The sequence below is a fragment of the Cetorhinus maximus genome, chromosome 9, assembly GCF_964194155.1.
Source record: "Cetorhinus maximus chromosome 9, sCetMax3.hap1.1, whole genome shotgun sequence".
NCBI lineage: Eukaryota > Metazoa > Chordata > Chondrichthyes > Lamniformes > Cetorhinidae > Cetorhinus > Cetorhinus maximus.
The window spans coordinates 62912946-62927001 of NC_135887.1; the positions used below are offsets into that span (position 1 = coordinate 62912946).

Consider the following 14056-nt stretch of genomic DNA (forward strand, 5'->3'; position numbering starts at 1 on the left):
TGCTGCTACCACCTATTAAGTCCCACATGCTTTCTCCACCGCTATCAAACTAACCTGTCTGTAGCTCCTGGGTTTATCCTGCTCCCCTTTTCTAAATAGGGGTGTAACATATGGAAATCATACCAATTAAGATCTTTCAGGGGAAGTATAACTCCTCTTGAACAACCATTTCTTCGGTTTCCCCCACTTGGGCACTAAATGAGATAAGCTCAGCTCTTCATATCCATGCCCACACAGCCGAGGCAGCAAATTACATGGCGGCCTTTTTGTTTATCAGTCTCTATGCTGCCATTTTTGGTTGCCCTATAACATCCTTTAAGGATGCTACAGCAATACAAGTTGTGGGGTCCATCAGTCTATTCCTTACCTGGATTACTATTACAGGTGTAGGCCCATGCCTCAGGCAATAGGTGCAGAAAGACATCCCCGAGCAGCCCACCAATAGCAAAACTCAACAACCGTTTCAAACGCTGGGATCCATCTACAACAGTAGAAAAAGAAAAACATGGAAGTCAAGCTTTTTCCATCAACAACACAAAGGGCAACCATGAATTTAGAGATGTTTGTATTGGTATTTTGGTCAGGTATCTGAATGTCAATGCACCTATTAATAACTGACTGTGGTGTGACAGTAATAACCACTGGTCAACAGAAAAGTGGCTTAATGAGCTAACTTGATCGCGTTCAGTCCTGTATTGTTGTGTTATTAAATTTAACAGCCACTGGATTCTACATCACTATAACCAGAAAATCCTTAGGGATTAAGATTTAGAACTGCCTGGAGAGTTTCTGATTTCTTTGCTTGCTCAAGGTACACAATCGTTCTCCCAACAGCAAGTACACCACATCTAAGCTAATTTCTCACTTTGTCCAGTTTATGAAACAGCAATGTCCAGGCTCTGGCATTGTCCTTTCAGAGTAGTATTTGGTGATTCTCTTTCCAAAGAAAGATTTAACTTCCACTCAGCATCATTCCACAATAGTAGGACTATAATCCGGAGTTCAATGTGTAAAATATCATGAACACAAAGCTACATTTGTCATTCTTGGTGCACCATGCTGGGGTTCCTCTTTCCCACCTCCACATCCATCACCCCCATCCCCACCAGGGCACAAACTGCTAATTGTATCTGAGAAATCTCACATAGGCCTCCTGTTTATACATCACTTTCCTTGGCAATTTCACACTCCCTTCTTCCCAAGAGGTCAGTCAGTCATGCAGGCTTAAAGATTTGCAGCCAAATGCTTGTTTTGTACATTAACAGCATTGAACATGGAAACATAGAAAATAGGAGCAGGAGTAGGTCAATCGGCCCTTCGAGCCCGTTCCGCCATTCAATATGAGCATGGCTGATCTGCTATCTCAACGCCAAACTCCTGCTCTCTCCCTATACGCTCTGATGCCTTTAGAGTCTAGAAATCTATTTTCTTTTTAAGTATATTCAGTGACTTGGCCTCTACAGCCCTCTGTGGTAGAGAGTTCCACAGGTTCACCACCCTCTGAGTGAAGAAATTTCTCCTCATCTCAGTCCTGAATGGCCCACCCCATATCCTCAGACCATGGCGCCTTGTTCTAGACACACGCATCACCTCCTCCCACCCCCCACCCCCCCACCCCACCCCCACCACCTGCAGCCGGGGGAAATATCCTCCCTGCATCCAGTCCTGTCAGAATTTTATATGTTTCAATGAGATCCCCTCTCATTCTTCTAACCTCCAGTAAATGCAGGCCTAGTCGACCCAATTCTTCCTCATACAACAATCCTGCCATCCCAGGAATCGTCTGATGAACCTTTGCTGCACTCCCTCTATGGCAAGTATATCCTTTCTGAGGCATGGAGATGAAAACTGCAAACAATACTCCAGGTGTGGTCTCACCAAGGCCCTGCACAGCTGCAGTAAAACATCCTTGCTCTTGTACTCATATATACCATTTGCCCTCTTAACTGCTTGCTGCACCTGCATGCTTGCTTTCAATGACTGGTGTACAAGGACACCCAGGTCCCTTTGTACATCAGCATTTCCCAATTTATCACCATTTAAATCATACTTTGCCATTCTGTTTTTCCAACCAAAGTGGATAGCTTCACGCTTATCCACATTATACTGCATCTGCCATGTGTTTGCCCACTCACCCAACTTGTCTAAATCACCTTGAAGCCTCTTTATATCCTCCTCACCACTTACATTCCCACCTAGTTTTGTATCATCAGCAAACTTGGAAATATTACATTTGGTTCCCTCATCTAAATCATTGATTATATATTGTGAATAACCCAAGCTCTGTTCCCTGCGGTACCCCACTAGTCACTGCCTGCCACTCCGAAAAAGACCCATTTATTCCTATTCTCTGTTTCCTGTCTGTCAACCATTTCTCAATCCATGCCACTATATTACCCCCAGTCCCAGGTGCTTTAATTTTTCACACTAACCTCTTATCTTGACTTGATCAAAAACTTTTTGAAAATCCAAATACACCACATCCACTGGTTCTCCCTTATCTATTCTACTAGTTACATCCTCAAAAAAACTCCAGCAGGTTTGCAAACATGATTTCCCTTTCATAAATCCATGTTGACTTTGCCTAAACCCGTTGATATTTTCTAAGCGTCCTGTTATCACACCTTTTATAACAGAGTCAAGCATTTTCCCTGCTACAGATGTTAGGCTAACCGATCTGTAATTCCCTGTTTTCTCCCTCCCTCCCTTTTTTAAAATAGTGGGGTTATATTTGCCACCCTCCAATCTGCCGGGACTGTTCCAGAATCTACAGAATTTTGGAAGATGACAACCAACACACCCAATATTTCCATAGCCACCTCCTTCAGTACCCTGGGATGTAGCTTATGAGGACCTGGGGATTTATTGGCTTTCGGTCCCATTAATTTCTCCAGCACTATTTTTTTTTTAGGTAATACTAATTTCCTTCAATTCCTCCTTCTTGCCAGATGCTTGATTCCCTAGTATTTCTGGGCAGTTATGTGTCTTCACGAATCTTTTCCTTTTTACATTCTAAGAGGAACTTTTACAGACCACTTTTATGTTCCTTGTAAGTTTACTCTCATGCTCTATTTTTCCTCTCAAGGCTCTATTTTCCCCCTCAATCAATCTCTTGGCCCTCCTTTGCTGAATTCTAAACTGCTCCCAATCCTTGAGCTTGCTACTTTATCCAGCAACTTTATATCACAGAATCTCAGTGCAGAAGAGGCCCTTCGGCCCATCGAGTCTGCATCGACATGTGAGAAATACCTGACCTACCTACCTAATCCCATTTACCAGCACTTGGCCCATAGTCTTGAATGTTATGACATGCCAAGTGCTCATCCAGGTTCTTTTTAAAGGATGTGAGGCAACCCGCCCCCCACCACCCTCCCAGGCAGCGCATTCCAGACCATCACCACCCTCTGGGTAAAAAAGTTATTCCTCACATCCCCCTCTAAACCTCCTGCCCCTCACCTTGAACTTATGTCCTCCCGTGACTGACCCTTCAACTAAGGGGAGCAGTTGCTCCCTGTCCATGCCCCTCATAATCTTGTACACCTCGATCAGGTTGCCCCTCAGTCTTCTCTACTCCAACGAAAACAACCCAAGTCTATCCAACCTCTCTTCATAACTTAAATGTTTCGTCCCAGGCAACATCCTGGTGAATCTCCTCTGCACCCCCTCCAATGCAATCACATCCTTCCTATAATGTGGTGACCAGAACTGTACACAGTACTCCAGCTGTGGCCTCACCAAGGTTCTCCAACTCCAACATGCCCTCCCTACTTTTGTAATCTAAGCCTCAATTGATAAAGGCAAGTGTCCCATTTGCCTTTTTCACCACCCCACTAACGTGCCCCTCCGCCTTCAGAGATCTATGGATACAAACGCCAAGGTCCCTTTGTTCCTCAGAACTTCCTGGCGTCATGTTGTTCATTGAATACTTCCTTGTCAAATTACTCCTTCCAAAGTGTATCACCTCTCACTTTTCAGGGTTAAATTCCATCTGCCACTTATCTGCCCATTTGACCATCCCGTCTATACCTTCCTGCAGCCCAAGACACTCAACCTCACTGTTAACCACCCATATCATCTTATGACTCCTCCTTGGATCTAATACGATCCTTAATTTCTTTCGTTAGCCATGGTTGGGCTGCTTCACTTGTTTTTGCGCCAGAAAGGAAGGTATAACTGTTGCAATGCATACATTTGTTCCTTCAATATTAGCCATTGTCTATCCACTGGTATGCCTTTTAAAGAAGTTCCCCAATCCATCTTATCCAACTCATACCTTCGTAGTTTCCTTTGCTTTAGGACCCTCGTTTCCATCCTAATGAAGCATTCCAACATATTATTATCACTCTTCCCAAAAGGACCCCGCACAAAACAATTATTAATTAACCCCTTCTCATTGCATGATACTAAAACTAAGATAGCCTGTTTGCTAGTTGGTTCCTCAACGAACTTGTCTAAAAAAACCATCTCCTATGCACTCCCGGAATTCATCCACCATAGTATTATTGCTAATTTGGTTTGCCCAGTCTATATGCAGATTAAAGTCACCCATGATTACCGTAGCACCCTTGTTACATGCATCTCCAATTTCCCATTTAGTACCACGCCCTATCTTACCACTACTGTTTGGAGACCTATAGACAACTCTCACTAATGCTACCCACCCCTTGTTGCTTCTTAGCTCCACCGAGACTGATTTTACATCTAGATTTTCTGAGCCAATATCCTTTCTCACTATTGCACTGATTTCATCCTTAACAAACAATGCCACACCATCTCATTTTCACCTGTCTTTCCTAAATATTGAATACCCTTAGATATTCAGTTCCCAGTCTTGGTCACCCTGCAGCCATGTCTTCGTAATTGCAACCATATCATTGCTGGTAGCATCTATTTGCGCTTTTAATTTGTCCACTTTATTGCAAATGATCCGTGCATTCAGATAAAATGCCTTTGGATTTGTCCGTTCAACCTTTTTTTTAAGGGTTGTGGGCATCGCTGGCTAGGCCAGCATTTAGTGCCCATCCCTAATTGCCCTTGAGAGGGCGGTGGTAAGCTGCCTTCTTGAACCCCTGCAGTTCACGTGGTGTACCGATTGTTCCAGCATTTAAGGCCTTTTGCGGGAAAGAAAGGTCCATATTTCTACTACTCCTTGTGTGGATGAAGTGCTTCCTAAATAGCCTCTCTCTAATTTTAAGATTACCCCCCTTGTTCTAGATTTTCCACAAGCGGAAATAGTTTTCTGACGGCCTCCAAAGTTGAAATAAAGACTTAAATAACCAATGACAGGGCATCCAGATCACACATCTACTTTTTTCAGTAGAATTGAGATCCTAAAAATAGATAAAGCAGTCAAGACGGATGTTATCCACCCGAAGGTCTTTAGGGAGATGGGACACGTGCTGTGCAAGTTTCTTTTAAAAAGCTCACTGCAGTCTGGGACAGTTCTTGGAGACTGGAAGGAGATTAATGCTGTCCCTATCTTTAAAATCTTTTAATGGTAACTCTCGGCCAATTAGTTTGGCATCAGTAATAAAAAAGATGCATGAGGGAATCATTAGGAATGTACTATATGATTACTTGGGTAGAGGGGGAGCATTCTTGGGCCACAACATGACTTCAAAAAAGTAATGTCTTACAATTTTGATCGCATTTTTTTTGAAAACATCACCAAGGTGATGTTACAATCCCTGTCGAGACCAATAACCTGAAAAGAAAGGAAACCCCAAACAATCCCAACGAAAGGAATTGATGGACAAGATTTCACTTTTTCAAACTTTTAATGTAAGTCAAATCAAAAATCGACATAAAATCAAGCATGCATTAGCTGACAAATGGTATTTCAATAAAAATGAAAAATGTGACTTTAAATGGTTGCTACAACATAGATATGTCTCACATTCCCTTCAGCATGTTCTGCCTGATGTAACTACACAGTTCCACAATATGCTGTTCTTTATCCTAGTAGGATAAGTCAGGAGACACCACCCTGAGTTTCACGGGTACGATTATCATCAGCAAGGCACACTTCTATGAACACCCATTCCCTGGGGTCACGACAGTCCTATGGTGTAGCTTTCCAGAGCTCTGTTTCAACCAACCAACACTACCCCAGTTCACAGTCTGGCCACTTCTAGTAAAACACCCAGTTCTTTAGCGTCTCCAAGCTATTTACAGTTTTCCAGCTCACACAGCGCCTCCAAGAGCTCCTGTCTCCTTTTCTGTTTAAAAGAAAACCTGACCTCTTTCTGAGAGAGATTTGCTTCTTCTCTTCACAAGAATCTGTGTTCTGCTGAACACAAGCTATAAGCCAAAGCTCCAATTAGTTTTTAAGCCAACTCTCATTTCCATAGCAACCTAAATGACAGCCTAGTTCACGGCTTTGCCTCTTCTCTGAATCCTGCCTCCCTAGCAACCAGGAATCAGTTTATATCTCAGAAATCTAATGACCCCATAGCCAGGAATTCCAATTATACCCCTCTTTCCAGAACTCCTTTAGTTTAATTTTGGTTTAAAGAGATATCTCAGGAATACAAGCTTTTTAGCAAAGTACATAATTGGCCATAGGTGAGTGAGTGAAGCCCAGTAGATGTTATCTATTTTGACTTCCAAAAAGCTTCTGACAGGGTAACACACAAGGGGCTGCTCAATAAGATCACACACTCTAGTATTGCTGGTAATATAGTGAGCTGGATTGAGAATTGTTTGGAAGGACATAGACAGATTGCAGTTATGGATCGGTCATTAGTGACGTCCATCAGTGTTGGGACCATGCTCTTTTTTGTTAACGATCTAGATGTATGTTGGGGGCAAGATCTGCAAAGCTGCAGATGATACAAAGATCTGAGCTAGTGTCAAGACTTTAGACAATGCTCAACTGTTTCAGATGGATTGTGAAGTGTTCCATCTGTTGGGAATTGATCTCATGGCTGGCACATGGTGGTAATTTGGAAAAGAGAAGCGTTATGCATGTGGTCAGATGAATGCACGGCATACATACACCATTCAGGGAAAAGCATTGAAGGCTGAGAAAGAGGTCTGAGCATTCTAGTGCATACATCTCTAAAGGTTCAAGAGTATTGCCATGAAGCAATAACTACAGAAAGTTGTATTTATAGGACAAGTAACTACAAAACAAAGCAATTTACTGTAAGACAAAGCAAACTATTTCATCTTGCACAGGACTTCTGTGAGGCCTCAGATGAAATAGTGTATCCAATTTTAGTCTCCTCTCATGGTAGGTGACATTGAGGCTTTGGAATGGGTGCACAGGGTGGCTACTGGTCCAATTCCCAGTTTAAAGCAGCTTCATTATCAAGATAAGCTAAAAGAGCTGGGACTTTGCACTTTAGAGGATCATAGTCTTAGGGGTGACCTGATCAAGGTTTAGAGAGTGAAGAGAATAGGCTCGTGGAGTTTGTTCCAATTTATGAAAACATTTGACCCAGAACAGTATACTAAGAAAAGGTCTGTGGAATCTGTAATTGCTTTTAAGCATGTTTGAAAAGCATTTTTAAGAGTTTGCATTAATTGTAAAGGGATCAATTGCAATTTTCATGAATAATAATAAAATACTGGTCCATGTGACCTGGTGACCCTTGACCTGGAAACAGAAAGGAAATTTAGATAAATTTAGAAAAAGCTACATGGCCAGAAACAAAAAAGATAGTCAAAGAAGCTATAGCTATAAAAAAACTGTGAAGAAGAGCTACAGCAAAAGGGAGAACAGAGAAGGCACGTTTACAAGGAACCATGTGTGTGTAATAGAGTTAAACAGGACAGAAATCTGAGGACAGAGTTATAGCAGGTATTCTGAATTGGACAATTTTACTGCTACTGTTTTTCCAGAGCTGATCAGACCATTTAACGGGGATTAAGGGTTGGATAAAGGAGTCTCTGGGGAATCTTTGCCATCAAGACTGTCATGATCCTCACTAAGGGGTTTCTGCAGGAGCGTACTGTTTGGGCGATGACCGTCCCGGGGACCATGGATGGAATACGGCTGCCGGTGAATGCGACTTGACGCCAACTCAACTTAGTGAGAAAGAGAGAGATCCTAAGTACCAGAGGCCGAATTAAAGACTCTGGAATTATACGTAGTGCCACATGTCTGTGGAGAGTGGTGCAAATTCTTATCATTGTGTAAGACATATCTTTGTTGTATCAACTCTGTAAAGTGAAATTTACCTTTTTATTTCAAGTATCATTTACCTGTTAATTTATGTTTAATTTGAGTTGGTTCTGTTTCATTTCATAGTAAAAGTTACAAAAAAGTGAACTCTCGTTGATAATTACTTTATTCTGGGGTCATTTGGTAAATTTGGTTACTTTGGTTTACAGTTCCCCAACAGGGTTGTTACACAATTAAATAGGCCTGGGAGTTACCGTTTTAAGTAGTATAATGCCAGATCTAGGTTAGATGTCAGGAAGTGGTTCTTTTCTCAGAATAGTGGGCTTCTGAAACAGGTTGCTGGCTTGGTGGGCACTGATTCTCTGAACCCCTTCAAGTAAGAGCTGGACCTGTTTCTGGTTAGGGCGAAGATCACCTCCTCTTACAAAAGACAAGAAGGAATGATCAGGGCCAGAGTGATCTCCTGGGTTACTTTAGACTGTCTGGAAGATCAGACAAGAATTTCTCAGATATTCTCCTCCAAACGGGTCTGGATTTTTAAATCTATTTTCGTGCCTCTCCCAGGAAATCATAAGATTTTGGGTGGGGTAGAGTGTGTATATACACAAGGGCCACAATTGTGTTTGACAGGCTGGATGAAATAATCACAAACTAACTATACATTAATTCTTCTTTACCAAAGTTGTATGAATTTACCTTTAGATTTCAGCGCTGCCCCAGCCTCAATTGGGATGACGAGGAGAGGAAAGATACCACTGAGCCCAACCATCACCGAGCCAATCAAAGAGCAGATCCAGGCATCAACACGCTCTCCAGAGAATAGTTCGGACCATGAGCGGAGTTCAAACACATTTTCGGGGCACCACCTATGGCTCCCAATGGCAGCTTGTGCAGCTGCTGCCTTTCGGGCCAGTTTCTTGGCATTGGCTCTGTGAATATCTGCATTGGACAGTGACGGAAATAATATACAAAAGAGGACCACAAGGATCCAGAGTCGCTTCTGTCCCACCATCTTGATCCCAGGCTGAGGTAGACCAACACCAGTCCATTCACTGTAAAACAAACAGAAAAAGGGTAATCTAAAAGGCCGGGGGGGTGGGGGGAAGAGAGGGGGGAGGTGGGTGATAGTCTGAAAATGAAATTGGCAAGCAATTTCCGTCACATCTCGAATTTACCCAAATTCAAGCCATTTCCCAGGAAAGAAGTACTGCCTGTTTGGATTGTCATTACCAAAAGCTTCTGTGACCCCTGTCCTGTTCAGTAACAGCATTGGAAATAAATATGCAATAGTACCTGTCATCCAGACTGTTAACCATCAATGCAAATATGTCCTGGCTCACTGAGGTTAACATCTTTGGACGCAATTTTAAAAAAGGTGTACACATGCACCCTCCCCAAGCTTGTTGGGGCGAGAACGGGAAGGGTGAGGATGGTCAGCTATGACCTTGTTAAATGGCAGACCAGTCAGGAATGGCCAAATGGCCTATCCCAGATTCTATTTCTATGTAAGAGGCAGCAACCAGTGTTCAATCTGCAACCCAGACACATGGTCATTGTGCACTTCAATTCCTTCACTGTGCTGATTGGTGCATGTCTATTGCTGACTGCCCAATTTTTCCCCTTCATATTAACTAGTGCAGGGTGCTATTCACTCAGATTTTGTACCATTCATCTTCAAAGTCAATACTAAATTCCTTACAGAATTCCACAAACTGAAGGTCATTAAACCTTGTTGCCTATAATTTGCCATTTGTTTCACTCCTAAATTTTAGGGTTACCCTCTGGTATCATCTCCAAATGATCCTTCCCATATGAATGTTAGCAAGCTATTCGACTGTGCAGCAGTACTGCTAAATGCAATCTTGTCCTTTCTTGATGTGGGCTATATATGCCATTTCTAGCAGGGGCAACTAGATATTGATCAGGTATGACAACCTGGCTTAGTTGTTCCCTCTTTAACTCGAGTGCTGAAACTGATTACATATCTCGTCGCAGAAAATGCTGGAATCTAGCTAAGGATGGGAAAGATCTAAAGATGAAAATCTGGTCAGTGGGCCAGACACAAAGGGAGGTTAATTTTGTGGGTGAGATCCTGCTGATGGAAGGTCTAGTTGTAGTATTATCCTATTTTCCCAAATGTTAACAGGTCAGATGCACAGGTTTGTTTTAATTCATGACTGATGGCAATCAAAATGGAGTTTTAAGAAACTTAGCCATCCAGCAGTGTATGAAATCAATAATAGAGGGAAAAACCAGGAAGAGAGAGATCACAATAAAGGTGAAGGTCATTCCGAACATTCTAGTTCATTTATGTTGAAAGTCCTGCAGCTCTCCATCACCACATGTCATGAAAAGCTGATTACAGCCACGAATTACTAATGGGCATATTGAACTTTTTAAGGAAGACTTGTGTGTTTTTAAAGAAATACAAGCAAGGACACTGAGCAAAAGATGGCTGATAATGTAAAGTGACCACTTTCTGGAAAATTCCTATGTGGCTCATTGGCAGACCAGTTCTGAGAGAACATGGAATGTTGCACCTGTCATAGCCTTCTTCAAGCAGAGACACTTGAAAGGGAGACACGAAAGATGCAAGAGACTGAACTTTAATCTCATGTGGTTGCAGAGACAAAAGATTGATTTGCATGTCTCAGCAGTCACCCAAAAATCCATCTCCTGTTGATTAAAATCATAGAATGTGTAAATAGTTCTGATATGAATGCAAGATGACTATTTCCACTCCTGGAATACATAGGGGGGGAAATGGGTTAAAAAGCTGGTGTGCTCTGAGAGCGACAGCACAAGGCCACTAACTAGTCACCGCTGCAGTTGCAGGTGAAGCCTGTCTCTCTCTCTCTGTTGCTGGAGGCAAGGCTTAGCAGAAGCCACAATCGAAAAGGAAATAGGGCATCCTCTCCGGCTACTCTGGAGAACCAAGTGTTTCCAAACGAACTGCGAAACTGCCAAAGTCAGCTCTACTGGAATTACCTAACTTAATGGTCGCAATGTACCACCATCTATGCCCCACGGACAAGCCAAAGACTGATTTGTACATCTTTTAAAACTTTTATTTCGACTCTTAACTTCTCATTTCTGATGTGTGTGTTGCATTTTTATTGCTTTTTCCTCAGGTTTTAGTAACTAATAAACTTACTCTTTCTTTGACTCAAGAAAGCCTGGTTAAATTGGCTCCTTCTAAAAAAATATACATTTTGACCGGGAAAAGGTAGCCATGGGGAGGAGCAATCCCTTTCAAATTAACCTTGTTGCGACCAACCGAGGAGGTTGAATAAAGAAGGAGAGCCAGCTCATTCCTCCTCACCTGGAAGCATAGCAAAATTGGGGTCCCGTAGAGCTGAGAAACACTAAGGGGCAAAAAACGTTAGTGGGGGTTGTATATAGACCCCCAAACTGTAGAGGTGACGTTGGAAATGGCATTAAACAGGAAATTAGAGATGCATGTAATAAAGGAACATCTGTAATTATGGGTGACTTTAACATGCATATAGATTGGGCAAATCAAATTAGTAACAATACCATAGAGGAGGAATTCCTGGAGTGTATACAGGATGTTTTTCTGGACCAATACATTGAGGAACCAACGAGAGAACAGGCCATCCTCGACTTGGTATTGTGTAATGAGAAAAAAATAATTAGCAATCTAGTTGTGCGAAGCCCCTTGGGGATGAGCGACCATAATATGATAGACTTCTTCATCAAGATGGAGAGTGACGTATTTGATTCTGAGACTTGGGTCCTGAATCTTAATAAAGGAAACTACGATGGTATGCGGCGCTAGTTGGCTATGATGGATTGGGAAAGGTTACTTAAAGGGATGATGGTGGATAGGCAATGGCAAACATTCAAAGAGCGCATGGGTGAACTGCAACAATTGTCTGGCGCAAAAGTAAAACAGGAAACCAAATCATGGCTTACAAGGGAAATTAGAGATAGTATTAGATGCAAGAGGCATACAAATTGGCCAGAAAAAAACAACAGACCTGAGGATTGGGAGCAGTTTAGAATTCAGCAAAGGAGGACCAGGGGATTGATTAAGAAGGGGAAAATAGAGTACAAGAGTAAGCTTGCAGGGATTATAAAAACTGACTGTAAAAGTTTCTATAGGTATGTGAAGAGAAAAGGATTGGTGAAGACAAATGTAGGTCCCTTACAGTCAGAAACAGGGGAATTTATAACGGGGAACAAAGAAATGGCTGACCAACTAAATACATACTTTGGTTCTGTCTTCACAAAGGAGGACACTAATAACATACCAGAAATGTTGGGGAACACAGGGTTTAGTGAGAGGGAGGAACTGAAAGAAATCAGTATTAGTAGGGAAATGGTGTTGGGGAAATTGATGGGATTGAAGGCTGATGCCTGATAATCTACATCCCAGAGTACTTAAGGAAGTTGCCCTAGAAATAGCGGATGCATTGGTGGTCATCTTCCAAGATGCTATAGACTCTGGAACAGGTCGTACAGATTGGAGGGTAGCTAATCTAACCCCACTATTTAAAAAGGGAGGCAGGGAGAAAACAGGGAATTATAGACCAGTCAGCCTGACGTCGGTAGTGGGGAAAATTCTAGAGTCCATTATAAAAGATTTAATAGCTGAGCATGTGGAAAACAGTGGCAGAATCTGAGAGTCAGCATGGATTTATGAAAGGGAAATCATGCTTGACAAATCTGCTGGAATTTTTCAAGGATGTAACTAGTAGAGTTGATGAGGGGAGCCAGTGGATGTGGTTTATTTGGACTTTCAGAAGGCTTTCAACAAAGTCCGACTTAAGAGATTGGCGTGTAAAATTAAAGCGCATGGGATTGGGAGTAGTGTATTGAGATGGATAGAAAACTGGTTGGCAAACAGGAAACAAAGAGTAGGAATAAACGGGTCTTTTTCCGAATGGCAGGCAGTGACTAGTGGGGTACTGCAGGGATCGGTGTTGGGACCCCAGTTATTCACAATATATATATTAATGATTTAGATGAGGGAATTAAATGTAATATCTCCAAATTTGCAGATGATACAAAGCTGGGTGGGAGAGTGAGCTGTGAGGAGGATGCAGAGATGCTTCAGTGTGATTTGGACAAGCTGAGTAAGTGGGCAAATGCATGGCAGATGCAGTATAATGTGGATAAATGTGAGGTTATCCATTTTGGTAGCAAAAACAGGAAGGCAGATTATCTGAATGGCTATAAATTGAGAGAGGGGAATGTGCAACGAGACCTGGGTGTCCTTGTACACCAGCTGCTGAAGGTAAGCACGCAGATGCAGCAGGCGGTAAAGAAGGCAAATGGTATGTTGGCCTTCATAGCCAGAGGATTCGATTACAGGAGCAGGGATGTCTTGCTGAAATTGTACAGGGCCTTGGTGAGACCACACCTGGAATATTGTGTGCAGTTTTGGTCTCCTTATCTGAGGAAGGATGTACTTGCCATAGAGGGAGTGCAGCGAAGGTTTACCCGACTGATTCCTGGGACGGCGGGACTGACATATGAGGAGAGATTGAGTCGATTAGGATTATATTCGCTGGAGTTCAGAAGAATGAGGGGGGGGATCTCTTTGAAAACTATAAAATTCTAACAGGACTAGATAGGGTAGATGCAGTAAGGGTGTTCCCGATGGTGGGGGAGTCCAGAACCAGTCTGAGGATATGGGGTAAACCATTTAGGATTGAGATGAGGAGAAATTTCTTCACCCAGAGAGTGGTGAGCCTGTGGAATTCGTTACCACAGAAAGTAGTTGAGACGAAAACATTGTAAGCTTTCAAGAAGTAGTTAGATATAGCTCTTGGGGCGAAAAGGATCAAAGGGTATGGGGAGAAAGCGGGAGCAGGCTATTGAGTTGGATGATCAGCCATGATCATAATGAATGGCAGAGCAGGCTCGAAGGGCCAAATGGCCTACTCCTGCTCCTAGTTTCTA

At 42.5% G+C, this 14056-nt stretch overlaps 1 protein-coding gene across 2 annotated transcripts in view; it reads right to left on the minus strand.

Annotated features, from left to right (window-relative positions):
* slc39a13 (solute carrier family 39 member 13) overlaps positions 1 to 14056 on the minus strand; it is a 68609-nt gene that overhangs the window by 29689 nt on the left and 24864 nt on the right. For both annotated transcript variants that reach the window (XM_078548816.1, XM_078548815.1), the window contains 2 exons: positions 8825 to 9180; positions 368 to 481 (listed from right to left, as the gene is read on the minus strand). In XM_078548816.1, the coding sequence (XP_078404942.1) occupies positions 368 to 481; positions 8825 to 9140 (430 nt within the window). In that variant the 5' untranslated portion in view covers positions 9141 to 9180. The remainder of the gene's footprint in view (positions 1 to 367; positions 482 to 8824; positions 9181 to 14056) is intronic.